The sequence below is a fragment of the Lipotes vexillifer genome, unplaced genomic scaffold (assembly GCF_000442215.2).
Source record: "Lipotes vexillifer unplaced genomic scaffold, Lipotes_vexillifer_v1.1 scaffold39, whole genome shotgun sequence".
Taxonomy (NCBI): domain Eukaryota; kingdom Metazoa; phylum Chordata; class Mammalia; order Artiodactyla; family Lipotidae; genus Lipotes; species Lipotes vexillifer.
This window is the reverse complement of record NW_006787038.1, coordinates 2,721,348-2,739,259: the sequence shown is the minus strand read 5'-3', so window position 1 is coordinate 2,739,259 and position 17,912 is coordinate 2,721,348. Positions and strand designations below refer to the sequence as shown.

Here is a 17,912-nt window from a genome sequence, read left to right as displayed (position 1 = left end):
CCCTGCTGATGTCTGTTCTAAGAACGTACATGTCGGGTGTGGTGTGCAACGGTCCGCACGGCCAAGGAGGATGTAAGAACAAGGCCTGGCAGGAAGAAGTTGATTTTACTTGCAGGTCCCAGAGAGGGGGTCACTGCACGCCATGCAGGGTCACAGGGGCAAACACCAGTGTGCTCAGGAGACAGAAGACAGGAGTGAGGGGAAAGTCTAGGCCAGAGCCTCATTTGGGGTTTCCTTGGGAAAGGCTAGGCAGGGCAGGGTAAACAGCTTAAGAGTGGCTAGTTTAAATAATTCGGGCGGGCTTTGGGCTATAGGGGTGGTCTCTAGTTGCCTGGCTCCTGGCCCTGGAGTGATCTAGGGCAAGGGAAATTTTGACTTGCCGTGTGAGAGTTAGATAAGGAGGTGGTCGGGGATATAAACGTAGGATTGGCTGGTTTGTGTGTGAAAGGCATGCTTGTGGGCAAGTTGTTATTATCTTTAGGAATTAGCTCGCCTGGCAGGGGCAGTCTCTAAGGTCCCCAAATGCCAAAGCATCAAGAATACGGAAAATATAGTTAATATAATTGACTCTGTGATGAATGGATGTCAAATTGACAATAAAGAATCCAAGAAGACACAGACTAATGCATATATTTAAATATGACACTTGCCTGGGGCAGCATATTGGGGGTCTTAAATAGTCTTGAGTCCCCAATATCCTTCAGCACCTCTCTCATTCTTTGATAAGAACAACTGATGTTTTGTCAGTCTTGCATGTAACATGCTAGGCAAACACATGTCAAATCCTCGAATTTAACCCGACTGCCTCTCTAAACCCATATATGAAGAGGTTCTAGGACTGTCACAGCTGGTGATGACATTCATTCATGACTGTGGATGGGATGAAGGGATCTCTGCCCAAGCAGTGATTCTGTCTACACTGCATTTAAACAAAAATAAAGCATGCATCTGGGTGATGGGCTGTGGACTCTGGGGTTCTGCCTCTTCACTTTGTAAACTACCTAACTCCCCTGATCAAGGAGAGGCAGCCCACTGCCATCTGCCATCTGCCAGGCCTGCCCCTGGAGTCTCCCAGCAGTACGCTGCACCCACTGTCTCTGGGTTCACACACATTTGGCATGTGGTCTAACCACCTCAATACAGCATCCCCCATCTTTATGTACAGCTCAGGCTCAGTGGGGCTGTGTTTGCAACACAGATTTAAGTGTTGAGAGATGAGCTCTTTCCCAAGGCTTTTTTTTGCTGATGATCCTATTTTGCCATGTAATGTTCTGGGTGGATTGTAAGGGATACTAGTGAAATAGGTTCAAGGAAAGTGATATTACAATTGAGGCAAGTCCAAGTCTCACAGTCCTGGAAACGGATGGACATTAGTACTTCTTGGCAGGCTGCTGGTTTGGTTTGGAGCTTGATGTCATATTCATTCTTCTGGATGCCAGTGCCCTGAAGGAAATATTGACCTTCTTGCTTTAGCTTTCTATAATATATGTTATTAGTGATGAATATATCACTGGATAGGCTGCTTAGTATCAGGATTAAAGGACCATTGGTTGAGTATTACCAATGCAACTCTGGTTGTTTTCAGTTTCTCTGGTACATTTTGGTAGGTAGATGACCAAGCCATGGATTTGGTGTTCCCTTCTCTCTTCTCATTCCTTTTTGGAAAGAGTTTAGATGGGATGGGGAACGATATTTGAAGCTTTCTGATCCAATGTAAATGAATCCTGTGGTGGGTAAATAATTTTCCTCCCTCCTTTGCTCTCCTGGGGTAGTTTGATGAATAATGCTTCTCAAATAAGTTTATAAATATTCCCCTAGAGGTAAGAAGAGTATTAAGCTCATAGCAGGTGTGCCATTAATGCTTTAGTGTGTAGGGTAGAGCAAAGAGGAAAGAAATCATCAAAACTTTCCAGTTTCATTGAATTTTCTGGAATGTTTTGAAGGCGACAGCTGGGAACAAAATACTGGGGGTAGCACTGATGAAGTGTGGGTACAGCCTCACATGATCAAGTCAGGCCATTTCTTTAATGTAGGAGCTTTTTTTTGGATGAGTGGTAGGATGGGGTTTATAGTTCGTTTTGCTGCCAATTATAGTATGTGCTTATATTAAGTAACTCAGAAAGAAGCTTAATCAATCTCACAAAAAAATTTTAAAAAATGTGTTCCCTGCCTATCTCCCATTAGCTGAAAATCCAGTTCACAAACTATCCAACAGTAGTCTAAAAGCCTTCTTTAATAATAAATATCTTTAATAAAAAATATTCATTCTCTTTAGATGCTATTGTAATTTGATCTTCAAATGTCATGCTTTTCAGTATAGTCTGTTACATTTTACCTGTGAATAACTCAATTTTGGCTTTAGTTTCTTTCTCTGATTGGCCTGAATGTCCCCATACTTTTCATCAAATGCCTCCATAATAGTAAGGAAATTTCTTACTGCCACAGTGCCACCTACTGGTAGGTCAACATAGAAGCAAGCTAGCAGTAGTTTGACCCACAGATTTGGAGAGTCCTTCTGAGCTTTGGTTTTATAAAATGCCAATTTCCTTGTCATTTTGAGAAAATATCGCTTCTCTTGACAGCTATTAAGTCTCTTGCTGTGGCGTAAAGTCAGCAAGTTATAATTTAAAAAACGCTCTTATTTCTTACTGTTACCTTAAATTGGCCCTGACTTCACCGACTTTGATTTTCTCTGTCCTATAACTGTAGCAAGGGCTCCAGACTGTGTGGGCAAGGGTTTGGATCTGGCAAAAATAACTTGGGGAGCGTCCAAAGATCCTGAAAAATGTAAAAAAAAATCCCCACTTAACACTTTATTTAATCTTGGCTGAAAGGACAAGAGGTCAAATCTAAAATTAGACTTTAGGGGATCATCATTCTCCCCAATGCTGGCGTGCCATTTGCAGCCAAACATCAAATCCATCCTCTCTCTCTTGCTTTCTAACAGCACTAAAAGTGGGTAGTAGATCCAAATTCTTGTCCCTTTGACTCTGGGGAGAGAAGAACGTTTTGGGAGCAATAAAAGGTATAAGACACTAGGGCAAGCATCTCAAGAGTTTATTTTTATTATTAATTTATTATACTCCAAATCCACCCGGGATCTCCAACAACTATACAACGCATGTGAAAAGAACAAGAATCTGACAGTGAAAATAGGTCACTCTGCTGAGAGCTGCCAGGCAAATAATTTCATTTGAAAGTCAAAGTGATTTCTAGATCCTTAGGGTTTCGGCTCCACTGGGTTTACTTTATATTAAAATAAGTTCCTTTCTCTTGTTGTCTCACTTAGAGACAACGAAGTGGGCAGGCAGAGGCACACTGACATGCTGCTGCCTTGTCCCCACGCAAAGAGCATAAAGCTACCCTGAATTTTACCAGGGTCCAAAAAGAAAAATGCTTAACGCGGGACACTGCTTCTCACTCCTTGTAAATGTAATCCAGCATTGGTGTTCAAAAGGTGGTATGGTCCCTTCCTCCAACTATAGATCTACAAGAGCTTAAAAAAAAAAAAAAAAGCTGGGCAGAGTGCATATAGAGGCTGGGCTCCAGGACAGGAAAAGCTTAGGCATAAGCTAAGCGGCTGGGATGAGGGCAGCTGGTATGGCTTCAGGCCCTACAACAATGGTAGTTTACACCATCAAATCAGCATGAGAGAAATGCCAGTTATCTAATCTGTCGCTCTCTGCTATTTTAGTTCACCATCACCACTTCAGACCTCAAGAAGAACACCATGGTTATAAAGAAGGAAGGCCAATGGCTTTGGCTTTGAGCCAAAGGCCCTCACTCCAGCTTCCTTCTCAAATTTCCAAATTTGCTGACTCTACACCTTCCCCTTCTATAGCAAACACAGAATATATAGCCTGAGGTAGGGAAGTCAAGGAAAGTTAACACTCATGCAGCATTCCAGGCACTCTGCTAAGAGCTTTCACATTCACTACCTCATTTAATGTTCATATAACAAGAATGCCACTAGGCCACCATCAGCGGGAAAGGACTGACTTGCTTTTCAACAGTGCCCTGGGATGAACCACTATCTCATTCAGACTACCTGACAGACAAGGTCGCACAGCTTGAAGGCCTGGTTGGGCTAGACTTAAAGAAGGGTCAAGGGGTCAGGAAGCAGACTTTTGCTATATTCACTGACTCAATAACTGAGTTAACCAGACCAGACAGGGGCTAAATACCTTTCATAGTCAGTTCAGTGATTCCTATACACGCGAAACTTCCCAGCTCTCAGAGAGATGTGTAAACGTTTTGACTTATTAGGGGTTGTTCTTCCTTCTTGTGGGTTTAAAGAAAAATGTTTTTAATAGCAACCTAACCTTCTCCCTGTTAAAGGACATGTTTCTAAACCCCTTGAACAACACCTTTAAATCTATGTGTAATAAAGAGAAACATAATTTGTAGGTAAACACTGAAGTGCCAGGTAGTTATTTACTAGCTCTATAAATGACTCTAACAGGGTTAGTTATTATTATGTTGCTAAGGTAAAACATTTATTGGGAAGTATGGAAAATGCCTGAACCTTGCTACATCATGTTCATCAGCATTTCTTTAAGTATCAGGAACACCAGGAAAGTCATAGAAGAGGAACAAATTCAAAGGACTTTAGAGGCCCAGAGTCATTTGGAGACAACAGCAGTAAACAGCAGGCTACCTAAACGAGGTGAGAAGAATAATGCACTTACCGTAAGGTAGAAGCAGGGAGAAAAGATAGATATTAGAAGCCAGGGAGAAGTACAACTCCTCCTTGCTCTGTGGTTTTATACTGACACCAAATTCAGTACAACTGTTACAAAAACTTCTAAGTACCGGCAACAGTCGGTAAACACTAATTCATGATCAAGACGCTGAAAGGATGACCCACCTGTCCGTCAAATTTCCAACTTGCTCATCCAGAGTGTATGCAGAGAGTTCAAGTCCATACTTAATGTATCAATTAGACACACAAATGAAATACGCAGGTTTCCTGGATCTCCTAAGCTTTGTAAGCCTCTCCAGCCTCAGCGAATTTGAAGAGCTACAGGGGCTCTAAAAGCTGTCTCTCCTGGAAACCCTTCCAACTAGTCCATGGTTCTCTTAGCCACTCACTTCTCAGGCCATAAGAGTTCCAAGGTGGAAATTTCACTTCCTTAAAAATAACTACCATCTTCTAGTAATTCTTTTTTGGGGGAAAGGGGGGTTTATATTCCCATCAAATATTTCTGGAATTCAGGTTCGAAGAGTGTAAGTGGAAAACAAAATCTTTATACTCTTACCATATTATTACCTGACTTACACACACACACACACACACACACACACACACCCTTGCACCCTGCCCTTAAGCTCCTCGATGGCTCCCTACTGCTCTCAAGAACAAGTTCCCTCCCCGGCGCATAGGCTGGCCCTGCTACCTCTACAGCCTATTCTCTTGCCACTCCCGGCTCAGACCCCAGTCCTCAGCATGAGGGCTCCCCGAACACAGCACCTTTTCACCACCCGCCCCCTTCCCTCAACTGGCCTTTGCCCACATTGTTCCCTCTTCCTGGAACTCCTTCCACCCCACACCTCCCCTCTCCTGGCTGACCTGTCTACAGTCAAACTCCAGCTTAGATGCTTCTTCCTCTAGGAAGTCCTCCCCAATCCCTAAAGAGCCAGGGTCAGGTTGGCCCTTGGGTTCAAATACTGCTCCACCATTCACTAGCTGTGAGATTTGAGATAACGTTTCATAATCTGTCTGTGCCTTTATTTCTTCAGCCGTAAAACGAGGACTACAGCTCCTATGTTATATGCATGTTTTGTGAACAAATGTAAAGCATTCAGAAGTGTGCCTGACACACAGCGATGCTCAGCCAAGGCTGTCTATTGTTATTCTCTGCATCCCCAGTGCCAGATATCCCTCCCCACCCCACATAGCAGCCTCCCGCTGACCTCCCTCTCTCCGAGCCTCTAGGTTCCCTGACAGCAGGGACTGTCTAGTTCACCCTTTACGCACCCCAGTGCCCAGCATGTTACTTTCTCCACAGGAGGTGCTCAAAAAAAAAAAACACTTGTTGAGTTGAATCCAAGTGGATTTGCTTTCAATCTTCTGATTACCTATTAGTGTATTTTTATGAATTATTACTCACAGAAAACTATCCCTGGACCAATGCTGCCTGACTTCTATGTTGAGAGGCTTGAGGTCCTCAGCAACTACCTGGCAACAGACTATGACATTAGCATGACAGGACGCAGATTAGACCACAGCTCCAGCTCTGCATGCATGGATCGTCTCCCACAGGCCCCTTGACTTTCTGAGCTTCTGTTTCCTCACGTGGAGGTGACAAAGCTATACCTCACAGGGCTGTGGTGAGGATTTAGTGTGAGATACTACATGTGGAAATACCACAGAAACAGTAAAACACCAGTCAAATACAGGCTTTTTACTAAATGCTGCAAATCTGATAACATTCTACCAGACGGGGAAATTTTGCCTACCCCAAACTAGTTCTGGAAAACCATTTCATCCTAAAATGTTGCTGTCATTTGGAAGAAGAGAGTAACAAAATGCCCACTTGCCAGTGCTCCAGAGGCCTGGATGCTTCGTTCTCTGAGCTGGAACTCTCTTCAGAGGCAGGAGAGAACTTGCTGGCCCAGACCCTGCCCGCTGTCCCACCTGGAACTGACCTGTGGAGCTGGTGATGGGCACAAAGGCTGCAGAGTTAAGGCTGCTCTGGAGTCCGTCCAGCTGCCCTTCTGTGGAGGACGCTCTGAAACACAAGCAGCTTGGTTAGACCTGCAGACAGAAAGGTCAGGTCAACTACAGCCCTGCAATGGCTCTGCCTCTTGCTTTTGGTGTTGCCACTCATTCCCTTTCTTCTTTCAAGTCAAATGTCGTCTTCTCAGAAAGAACTTCTAAGACCAACCTATCCCCTACTTCTGAAATGTTACATATTTTAAAATTTATTGTCCATCTCTCCCCATTGGAACACAGCTTCAAGAAAGCACGGGCTTTGATCACTACTGTGTCCCCAGTGCCTAAGCATTCAACAAATACTTACTGAATGAATAAATTAAGTTCCTGGTATTGACTTGGATAAATCATAAGTAAAGACATTAAAAAAAAAAAGTTTCATGTAGAGCAGTGATTCTCAACTGGGGGAGGGAGGGGGGCAGATTTTGCTTCCTCCCCCCACCCTCTCACAGGGGACACTTGGTGATGTTGAGATATCTGTGGTTGTCACAACTGCGGGGCCTATGGCATCCAGTGGGTAGAGGCCAGGAATGGTGCTAAGCCTTTCCTACGGTGCACTAGAAAGTGCCCCAAAACAAAGAATATTCTGGTCCAAGATGTCAACTGTGCCGAGGTTGAGAAGCCATATATACAGAGGCACCTCCCCTTGTGCCACCGTTGACAAGAGATAGGACAGAGTATATTAGATTCTTTGGGCACAGGTTCCCCAGCCACTTGTCTTAGAAGTTCTATGACTGGCCTGATGCCCTACAGACCATGCCAGGTCTCCCTGTTATAGGCTCTTACAGCTTTGTCATTCTTTCATTGCATTTACCAAAATTATAGAACCGTGTAACTGGTTGCTTAACAGCTGCCATCCTTGCTAGAATGTGCATTCCATGAAGACAGAGACTGCTTCAGTCTCATTCACTGTTGTATCCATAGCTCCTAATATTGCATTTTGCACATACTAGGTACTTAATAGATATTTTTTGAAGTAATCTCACCCACTGCCCCATTAATACACTTATTTGTTGGGCCCATCTACCTTGACTTTAGCTGACATGTAACAATTTTACCTGGAAGATTCAAGTTCTCATACTCAGTTCTTTATTTGTTGAGCAGTATCCAACCCAACCTTTAGTACCTTCACCCAACACTATTTTTCCATTTACTCACTCAAGCAAAAAATACTTATTAAGCGTTCCTGCGCTTGGTGCTAGTGAGGAGGTAGGCATTTGGCAAATCCATAAGATACAAACTGTGTGATAAATGCTATGGAGAAAAAGCACAAGGTGTTATGAGAGAATGAAACAGGGAACCCGATTTAGATGGTGAGGAGAAAGGGAGTTCCCTGGTGGCCTAGTGGTTAGGATTCAGGCTTTTACCGCCGCGGCCCAGGATCAACCCCTCCCTGGTCAGGGAACACAGATCCCCCAAGTCACGCTGCGCGGCCAAAAGAAAAAAAACCTCTTCAAAAAATAAATAAATAGGGTTTCCCTGGTGGCGCAGTGGTTAAGAATCCATCTGCCAATGCAAGGGCGGGTTCGAGCCCTGGTCCAGGAAGATCCCACATGCCGCAGAGCAACTAAGCCTGTGCGCCACAACTACTGAGCCTGCACTCTAGAGCTCCCATGCCACAACTACTGAGCCCGCGTGCCTAGAGCCTGTGCTCTGCAACAAGAGAAGCCACCGCAATGAGAAGCCCACGCACCGCAACGAAGAGTAGCCCCCGTTCGCCACAACTAGAGAAAGCCCGCGTGCAGCCAAAAATAAATAAATGAAAAATTTTAAATAAATAAATAAATGAAATTTTAACTAACTAAATAAAAACCATTAGTTGTGTACATGGTGAGGAGAGTGGTCAAGGATGGCCTGAGGAAATCGTGCTTCAGGCACGTCATGAAGTCAGGAGAAGCAGGCATTAGCCAAGAGCAGGGAACAGGAAAGAGCCTTTCACGGAGAAGAAATGTCCATATAATGATTCTGAGGCAGAAAGGGGCTTAGAATGTCCTGGGAGCCTTTAAAGCCCAGCAAAGTGTGTGCGTGTGTGGTGGTTAGTCAGGCAGTGTTTGCCAAACATGCCTGATGGGAATCACCTGGGCTCGCTTGTCAATCACACAGCTTTCCAGGCCCTTCACCTGGAGATTATGATTCAGTGGTCTGGGATAGGCCTTGAGAACTCAGGCTTTTTTTAGCTCCCCAGGTGCCCAGGTGATTCATATCACCAGAGAAGCCACGGAAACACTGACTGGTGAGTAGAGGAAGGTGGGATGGGAAGCGCTGGGAGAGGCTTAGGTGCCCAGGTGGTCCCTACACCCCTGATGGAGATGTGCCACTTGAGAACACACCCCAGCAGCGATGCAAGGATCACACTGTCTTACAGCCCTTCCCCTCTAGCGAGCCTCGATCTGGGCACTGCCCACTCCTTTCCACTTTCGCTTTGAGGACAGGGGAACCACAGAGGCAAAAAGGAGAGAAAGGAGCAGAGGGCTTTTTCCCTTTTCCCAAGCCTCAGCCTTGGAGAGCTACATCTGGAATGCTTATGCAATTTATTTAAGCCCCTTATGGACCAAAAAAATCCATCCAAAGCATCTGTAGGCCGATATTGGTGCTTCCAGGTCCAAGTGAAAAAGGAAAAGTTCTGGAGGGCCTAGGATGGGCTCTTTCCTTTACAAAAGTTAAAAAACCCAAAGGCCCATTCACTTGTGTAGGAGCAGCTAAGTCAAGAAAACTTACGGGGCTGATCTCAGTGTCCTGGAGGAAGCCCTAGTGTTAGCAGTAAAAAGGGAAGCAGGCAGGAGACATTTTGGAGGCAGTAGAATACGGGCAGGGAACAGAAAGCTTCCGGAGGCATGAGAAGAGTCCCTGGGGGTTTAGAGCTAGTGACTTCTTTCTCCTCTCCTCTCTGGAATTCCTCTCCCACCCTTCACCTTTATAGGCTTCCTCCTCTTCCTCACCCAAGATCTCCTGCTCCTGTGTCCCCTTTGTACCCAGTTCTACTCACCCTTCCATCCTCCTCCCTCCAGCAACTCCCACCACAGGCCTCAGGAGCCATTGCTGATTCCGACTTTGAACATTTCGAACGGTCCTACTGTTTCTTGCACGAGGTCCCCTTCTCCCCAGTGGAGGAGAAATGTGTCCACAGACGTCCAAGGGGAAACTCAGAGTAAATTTTTCCATAGAGACACTGGTACACAAAATGGTTTGGGTTTATGTTATTACAACTTTAGGCACATCATGGGTAAATATGCTTTTGCTCTGATAACATCATTTCCTTGGGAAAATATGTTCCAACTTCTGGACAAACCACTCCGAAATGAGAACTTTTAAAACATCGCTTGTGTAGAGCCTGTATGTTAATTTGCACTTGCTGATCTGCTTCTGCAATGATTCTTTGCTGCTTTCCTGAAAGTACTTGTGTTTTAGGAAGTATTTACATAGAAAGGTATGTATATGTCCCCTTGGTTGTTTCTTTTCTTTCTTTTTTATTTAAAAAATAAATTATTTATTTATTTATTTTTGGCTGTGTTGGGTCTGTTGCTGTGTGCTGGCTTTCTCTAGTTGTGGTGAGCGGGGGCTTCTCTTCCTTGTGGTGTTTGGGCTTCTCATTGCGGTGGCTTCTCTTGTTGCAGAGCACGGGCTCTAGGCACGCGGGCTTCAGTAGTTGTGGCACGTGGGCTCAGTAGTTGTGGTGCACGGCCTTAGTTGCTCTGCTGCATGTGGGATCTTCCAGGACCAGGGACTGATCCCGTGTCCCCTGCATCGGCAGGCGGATTCTTAACCACTGCGCCACCAGGGAAGTCCCCCCCTTGGTTGCTTCTAAGTCTGTTACTGGGCTTTGACATTAAGGTAACAGGACCTACGTCATAGGGCTGTTGAGGATTAAATAAGATGGTGGATGTAAAGCACATCCTAGTACAGTGTTGGGTTTTACATTAAGGGCTAAATAAACATTAACTATTACTAGTATTGTTATTTTTACTTAGGAATATTGACAATCTTTGCATTCACTATAAGCCTGTCTACATAAAAAACATTAAGTTGCATGCCTCATTGATTCTAATTCAGTATGGATTATTGGTGCTAACTGTAGGAGAATGACCACAGATATTCAGAACTTGCAACTTAACAGTGATTTGCTATTGAAGTCAAAAGGTAATTATTGGCAACCTACCAGTCAGAAATCAAAATCAGTCAAAATTACTCTTAAACTCCCTTTGGAAGAGAGGTCTCATTTGAGGTTGACAAGCTGTCTCTTGATAAAGCTAATACACATCTTTTTTCCCTGCCAGCATCAGAATTAATCACTGTTTCTTCAACTGTGCACCAAATGAAGCAGCTGGCTTGTCATATAGAATATGCATCTTTAAGCATGAGAATTACACACAGTACAGTGGGATGCTCTTCCTGTAAGAGAAGCATGCATCTCCCATCTTGTCCTGAGGGGAATATCAAGTAGAATCAGCCACTATCGAAATTGTATTTTTTTTTTCTCTCTGAATAGCTGAATGTGCAAAGTTAAATGTGTGTTGGATGCAGCTACATTACCTGTGGTGTTCTGATCACAGTACAAATGGAATACAAAGAGGTGGCTAAAGATGAATTCAGAAAAATGAGTTATAAAAGTATGCAGGGACTTCCCTGGTGATCCAGTGGGTAAGACTCCCCACTCCCAATGCATGGGGCCTGGGTTCGGTCAGGGAACTAGATTCCGCACGCATGCCACAACTAAGAGTCCCCATGTCACAACTAAGAGCCTGCAAGCCACAACTAGGACCTGGAGCAGCCAAAATAAATTAAAAAAAAAAAAAAGTTCAAGAGTTTTGCGGTGAGAAATACTGAAAAGATGGGACGAGAAAGGTGCTGTTAACTTTATATCACACAAAAGTTAGAGTTCAAACCAAGAAGAGTGCTAGGTATGACTATCTGATCCTGTAGTTTTCCTTAATTGTTATTCTCGGAAATGGTGCAAGTTCTAGGAGACGGAAAAGAGATGTAGTCAAAGGTTGAGTGTTAGAGGCTTACTACAATCTCGGCTGTGGTAATGGGCTTAGTTCAGATCCTTCTCTGCAGGTGAACTGTCTCTAATCATCAAAAGCTGCTGAAGGGCAGGATTCCTGATTGATGGAGCCACTTAAAAACTGAAATAAGATATGTGGCCATATATAGTGGCAATGAAGAATTAGAAGAACTCTATTAACAGTGACATCTCCATGAAGGCAGGAATTTTCCTTGGGACGTGTTCATAGCTAGTACCTAAAGAGTTTCCTTAAAAATTAAATATGTACTTCCTAACCCAGAATTCAATTCACTTGCTCCATTTCTCCCTGCTCCTCTTGCCTCTTCCATTTTCCTGCAGCCCAAGAAAGATCCTGATATGGGCATTGAGGGGAAACAGCTCTTCTGGGCCTTTCAAAGAAGTTGTTCAATGATACGTTACAAACAAATCATATCTCTGTAAGTGGAAATACTGTCTTTAATAAATATTGCATTTATTATTTTGAAAGACTTCTTGTAGTGCAAGTCTCTACTTAGGGAGTACAAGCTGATCAAATGGCTGGCTAGCAGTTCCACTGGCATCAAGACCACACATACAGCAGGCCTATATAACATGCCATCACCAAGGAGGGTTATAATGAGTAAAACCCCCATTAACCATTTTGCTGGTAAGGGTGATGTGTCTTTTCATGGGTCTGTATTTCCTTTATTTGTGGTTTCCTCCCCTCACCCCACCCCAGGCCATTATTTGAATCAGTGGAAGCTTTCCTGAAAGTGATATTCTTTCTTTAAGATCTGTTTAGTTCATTACTTCACAAGGCTGACTGTGGTTTGGTGCTATATTTCAAGGCTTTCCACATCTCTAGCACAGAAGTACTAGTTTTCTATTTCACTGGTTTAGTGAAAGTCTATCTTGGATTCATGTCACCACATCAGGGATGACCCTTCTGTAGAAGGAAGGACATACAAAAGGAAAATGCTCAAGATTCTACAGAAAGAGTAGAGCGAGAAATGCTGATCTTGTCAGGGTGTGGCAAGTGGCCACGGTGGCATCTGTGAAGGTCCTGAAAAGAAAAACCCTCAAACTCGATCATTTTTATAAAATACTGGTGACAATCAACCACTTTTCAATTCTCAAAGGACACAGGAAATCCTAAGATGCAAGTTAGGTTAAAGAACTGAATTCCAAAAAAAGGACTTTGACTTTTCTTAGTGAACATTTACTCACAGATTAAATGTCTTATAATTTTCCTTACAATATACCTACGTGCACACAAGTGTTTGTGTAATCCTGTCCAGGGATTACATATGCATTTCACAAACAGAAGCTAACATGCTACTCCTTAGCAAATAACAATTAGAACATTGTTAATGTGGGTCTGGTTCCAAAACCAATTCAAGAAACAGTGGGCTTCCCTGGTAGCGCAGTGGTTGAGAGTCCACCTGCCGATGCAGGGTACATGGGTTCGTGCCCCGGTCCGGGAAGATCCCACATGCCGCGGAGCGGCTAGGCCCGTGAGTCATGGCCGCTGAGTCTGCGTGAGAGGCCACAACAGTGAGAGGCCCGCATACCCCCAAAAAAAAAAAAAAAAAAAAAGGAACACTTAAGTGAAGTCAACTTGTGTGTAGTACTGGTGCACAGGACTCATTTTATAAACATACTACACATTATCTAATCCATCACATTTCTTGTTACATTCCTTTTCATCCCTGATATTACTTATGTGGGACTTTCTCTTTTTCTCATTTATTAGTCATTGCAGAGGTAAGCCTCGCTATTGTTTGCTGTCAATTTCATTCATTCCTGCACCAAGTATTTAATGAACACCTAACGTGCCAGACACTGACTGAGGCACTGTTCTCTCATGTTCTGCCATGTGCCAGGCTGTTCTAAGTGATTTCTATATTTTTATTATTTTATTTTTATTAATTTACTCTGTTGTTTCTTTTATAGCATTTCAAGTTAAATGATTAACTCACTGATTTTCAATCCTTCCTGTCTTTGTAATAAATGTATCTAAGATTACAAGTTTACTTTCGAGTACAGTTTTGGCTGTCCCACAAATTTGATATGTCATACTTTCATAGCCATTCAGTTCTAAATGTTTTATGATTTTCATTATGACTACCTCTTTAACAACTGAGTATTACCCTATTTAAAAAAAATTTCAAACACATAGCCCTTAAAAAAAACTATCTTATTATTTCTAAATTAAGTATATTTATTATAGTTATAGAGTGTGATATTGATGTTTTGAAACGGGTGGAGCCTTCATTTGTGACACAGTATGTGCTGAAGTTTTATAAATATTCCACGTATACTTTAAAAGAATGTATATTATCCCTTCTGGGCCCAGGAGACTGTGCATGGCTATTAATGTTTTCCTGTGAGTTGTGACTCATAAGGGGGTTGTAAAATCAATTTAGGGGACACAATCAGCATTTTAAAAAGGATAGGAGCCCGCATCCAGAGCCCTCCCTCCCCCTGGCCTGAGTGAGCCAGAGCCCCCTAATGAGCTGCTCCGTTAACCCCATCCTGTCTGAGCGAAGAACAGATGCCCTCAGGCAACCTACACGCAGAGGTGGGGCCAAATCCAAAGCTGAACCCCGGGAGCTGTGAGAACAAAGGACAGAAAGGGAAATCTCTCCCAGCAGCCTCAGGAGCAGCGGATTAAAGTTCCACAATCAACTTGATGTACCCTGCATCTGTGGAATACCTGAATAGACAACGAATCATCCCAAATTGAGGAGGTGGACTTTGGGAGCAAGATATATTATTTTTTCTCCTTTTCCTCTTTTGTGAGTGTGTATGTGTATGCTTTTGTGTGAGATTTTGTCGTATAGCTTTGCTTTCACCATTTGTCCTAGGGTTCTGTCTGTCCGTTTTGTTTTTTTTTTTTTACTTTTTTAAAATTTTTTCTTAATAATTATTTTTTATTTTAATAACTTTATTTTATTTTTCATTACTTTATTTTATTTTATCCTCTTTATTTCTTTATTTCTATTTTTTCTCCCTTTCATTCTGAGCCGTGTGGATGAAAGGCTCTTGGTGCCCCAGCCAGGAGTCAATGCTGTGCCTCTGAGGTGGGAGAGCCAACTTCAGGACACTGGTCCACAAGAGACCTCCCAGTTCCACATAATATCAAATGGCGAAAATCTCCCAGAGATCTCCATCTCAACACCAAAACCCAGCTTCACTCAACGACCAGCAAGCTACAGTGCTGGACACCCTATGCCAAACAACTAGCAAGACAGGAACACAGCCCCATCCATTACCAGAGAGGCTGCCTAAAGTCATAATAAGGCCACAGACACCCCAAAACACACCACCAGACGAGGACCTGCCCACCAGAAAGACAAGATCCAGCCTCATCCACCAGAACACAGGAACTAGTCACCTCCACCAGGAAGCATACACAACCCACTGAACCAACCTTAGCAACTGGGGAGAGACACCAAAAACAACGGGAACTACGAACCTGCAGCCTGCGAAAAGGAGACCCCAAACACAGTAAGTTAAGCAAAATGAGAAGACAGAAAAACACACAGCAGACGAAGGAGGAAGGTAAAAACCCACCAGACCTAATTAATAAAGAGGAAATAATAGGCAGTCTACCTGAAAAAGAATTCAGAATAATGATAGTAAAGATGATCCAAAATCTTGGAAATAGAATGAAGAAAATACAAGAAACGTTTAACAAGGACCTAGAAGAAGTAAAGAGCAAACAATGATGAACAACACAATAAATGAAATTAAAAATTCTCTAGAAGGGATCAACAGCAGAATAACTGAGGCAGAGGAACAGATAAGTGACCTGGAAGATAAAATAGTGGAAATAACTACTGCAGAGCAGAAAAAAGAAAAAAGAATGAAAAGAACTGAGGACAGTCTCAGACACCTCTGGGACAACATTAAACGCACCAACATTCGAATTATAGGGGTCCCAGAAGAAGAAGAGAAAAAGAAAAGGACTGAGAAAATATTTGAAGAGATTATAGTTGAAAACGTCCCTAATATGGGAAAGGAAATAGTTAATCAAGTCCAGGAAGCACAGAGAGTCCTATACAGGATAAATTCAAGGAGAAACACGCCAAGACACATATTAATCAAACTATCAAAAACTAAATACAAAGAAAACATATTAAAAGCAGCAAGGGAAAAACAACAAATAACACACAAGGGAATCCCCATAAGGTTAACAGCTGATCTTTCAGCAGAAACTCTGCAAGCCAGAAGGGAGTGGCAGGACATATTTAAAGTGATGAAGGAGAAAAACCTACAACCAACATTACTCTACCCAGCAAGGATCTCATTCAGATTTGATGGAGAAATTAAAACCTTTACAGACAAGCAAAAGCTGAGAGAGTTCAGCACCACCAAACCAGCTTTACAACAAATGCTAAAGGAACTTCTCTAGGCAAGAAACACAAGAGAAGGAAAAGACCTACAATAAGAAACTGAAAACAATTAAGAAAATGGAAGTAGGAAAATACATATCGATAATTACCTTAAATGTAAATGGATTAAATGCTCCCACCAAAAGACACAGATTGGCTGAATGGATACAAAAACAAGACCCGTATACATGCTGTCTACAAGAGACCCACTTCAGACCTAGGGACACATACTGACTGAAAGCGAGGGGATGGAAAAAGATACTCCATGCAAATGGAAATCAAAAGAAAGCTGGAGTAGCAATTCTCATATCAGATGAAATAGACTTTAAAACAAAGACTATTACAAGACACAACGAAGGACACTACATAATGATCAAGGGATCGATCTAAGAAGAAGATATAACAATTGTAAATATTTATGCACCCAACATAGGAGCACTTCAATACATAAGGCAAATACTAACAGCCATAAAAGGGGAAATCGACAGTAACACAATCATAGTAGGGGACTCTAACACCTCCCTTTCACCAATGGACAGATCATCCAAAATGAAAATAAATAAGGAAACACAAGCTTTAAATGATACATTAAACAAGGTGGACTTAATTGATATTTACAGGACATTCCATCCAAAAACAACAGAATACACATTCTTCTCAAGGGCTCATGGAACATTCTCCAGGATAGATCATTACTTGGGTCACAAATCAAGCCTTGATAAATTTAATAAAACTGAAATCATATCAAGTATCTTTTCTGACCACAACGCTATGAGACTAGAAATCAATTACAGGAAAAATCTGGAAAAAATACAAACACATGGAGGCTAAACAATACACTACTTAATAACCAAGAGATCACTGGAAGAAATCAAAGAGGAAATTAAAAAATACCTAGAAACAAATGACAATGGAGATACAACGACCCAAAACCTATGGGATGCAGCAAAAGCAGTTCTAAGAGGGAAGTTTATAGCAATACAAGCCCACCTTAAGAAGCAGGAAACATCTCGAATAAACAACCTAACCTTGCACCTCAAGCAATTAGAGAAAGAAGAACAAAAAACCCCCAAAGTTAGCAGAAGGAAAGAAATCATAAAAATCAGATCAGAAATAAATGAAAAAGAAATGAAGGAAACAATAGCAAAGATCAATAAAACTAAAAGCTGGTTCTTTGAGAAGATAAACAAAATAGATAAACCATTAGCCAGACTCATCAAGAAAAAAAGGGAGAAGACTCAAATCAATAGAATTAGAAATGAAAAAGGAGAAGTAACAACTGACACTGCAGAAATACAAAAAATCATGAGGGATTACTACAAGCAACTCTATGCCAATAAAATGGACAATCTGGAAGAAATGGACAAATTCTTAGAAATGCACAAACTGCCAAGACTGAATCAGGAAGAAATAGAAAATATGAACAGACCAATCACAAACACTGAAATTGAAACTGTGATTAAAAATCTTCCAACAAACAAAAGCCCAGGACCAGATGGCTTCACAGGCGAATTCTATCAAACATTTAGAGAAGAGCTAACACCTATCCTTCTCAAACTCTTCCAAAATATCGCAGAGGGAGGAACACTCCCAAACTCATTCTACAAGGCCACCATCACCCTGATACCAAAACCAGACAAAGATGTCACAAAGAAAGAAAACTACAGGCCGCTAACACTGATGGACATAGATGTAAAAATCCTCAACAAAATACTTGCAAACAGAATCCAACAGCACATTAAAAGGATCATACACCATGATCAAGTGGGGGTTATTCCAGGAATGCAAGGATTCTTCAATATACGCAAATCTATCAATG

General features: G+C 42.3%; 1 protein-coding gene across 1 annotated transcript in view; it reads right to left on the bottom strand.

Moving 5' to 3' along the window:
* Positions 1–17,912, bottom strand: part of TTLL5 (tubulin tyrosine ligase like 5) — a 318,465-nt gene that overhangs the window by 54,329 nt on the left and 246,224 nt on the right. Inside the window, exon 31 of the mRNA XM_007459755.1 lies at positions 6,649–6,731. Within this exon, the coding sequence (XP_007459817.1) occupies positions 6,649–6,731 (83 nt within the window). The remainder of the gene's footprint in view (positions 1–6,648; positions 6,732–17,912) is intronic.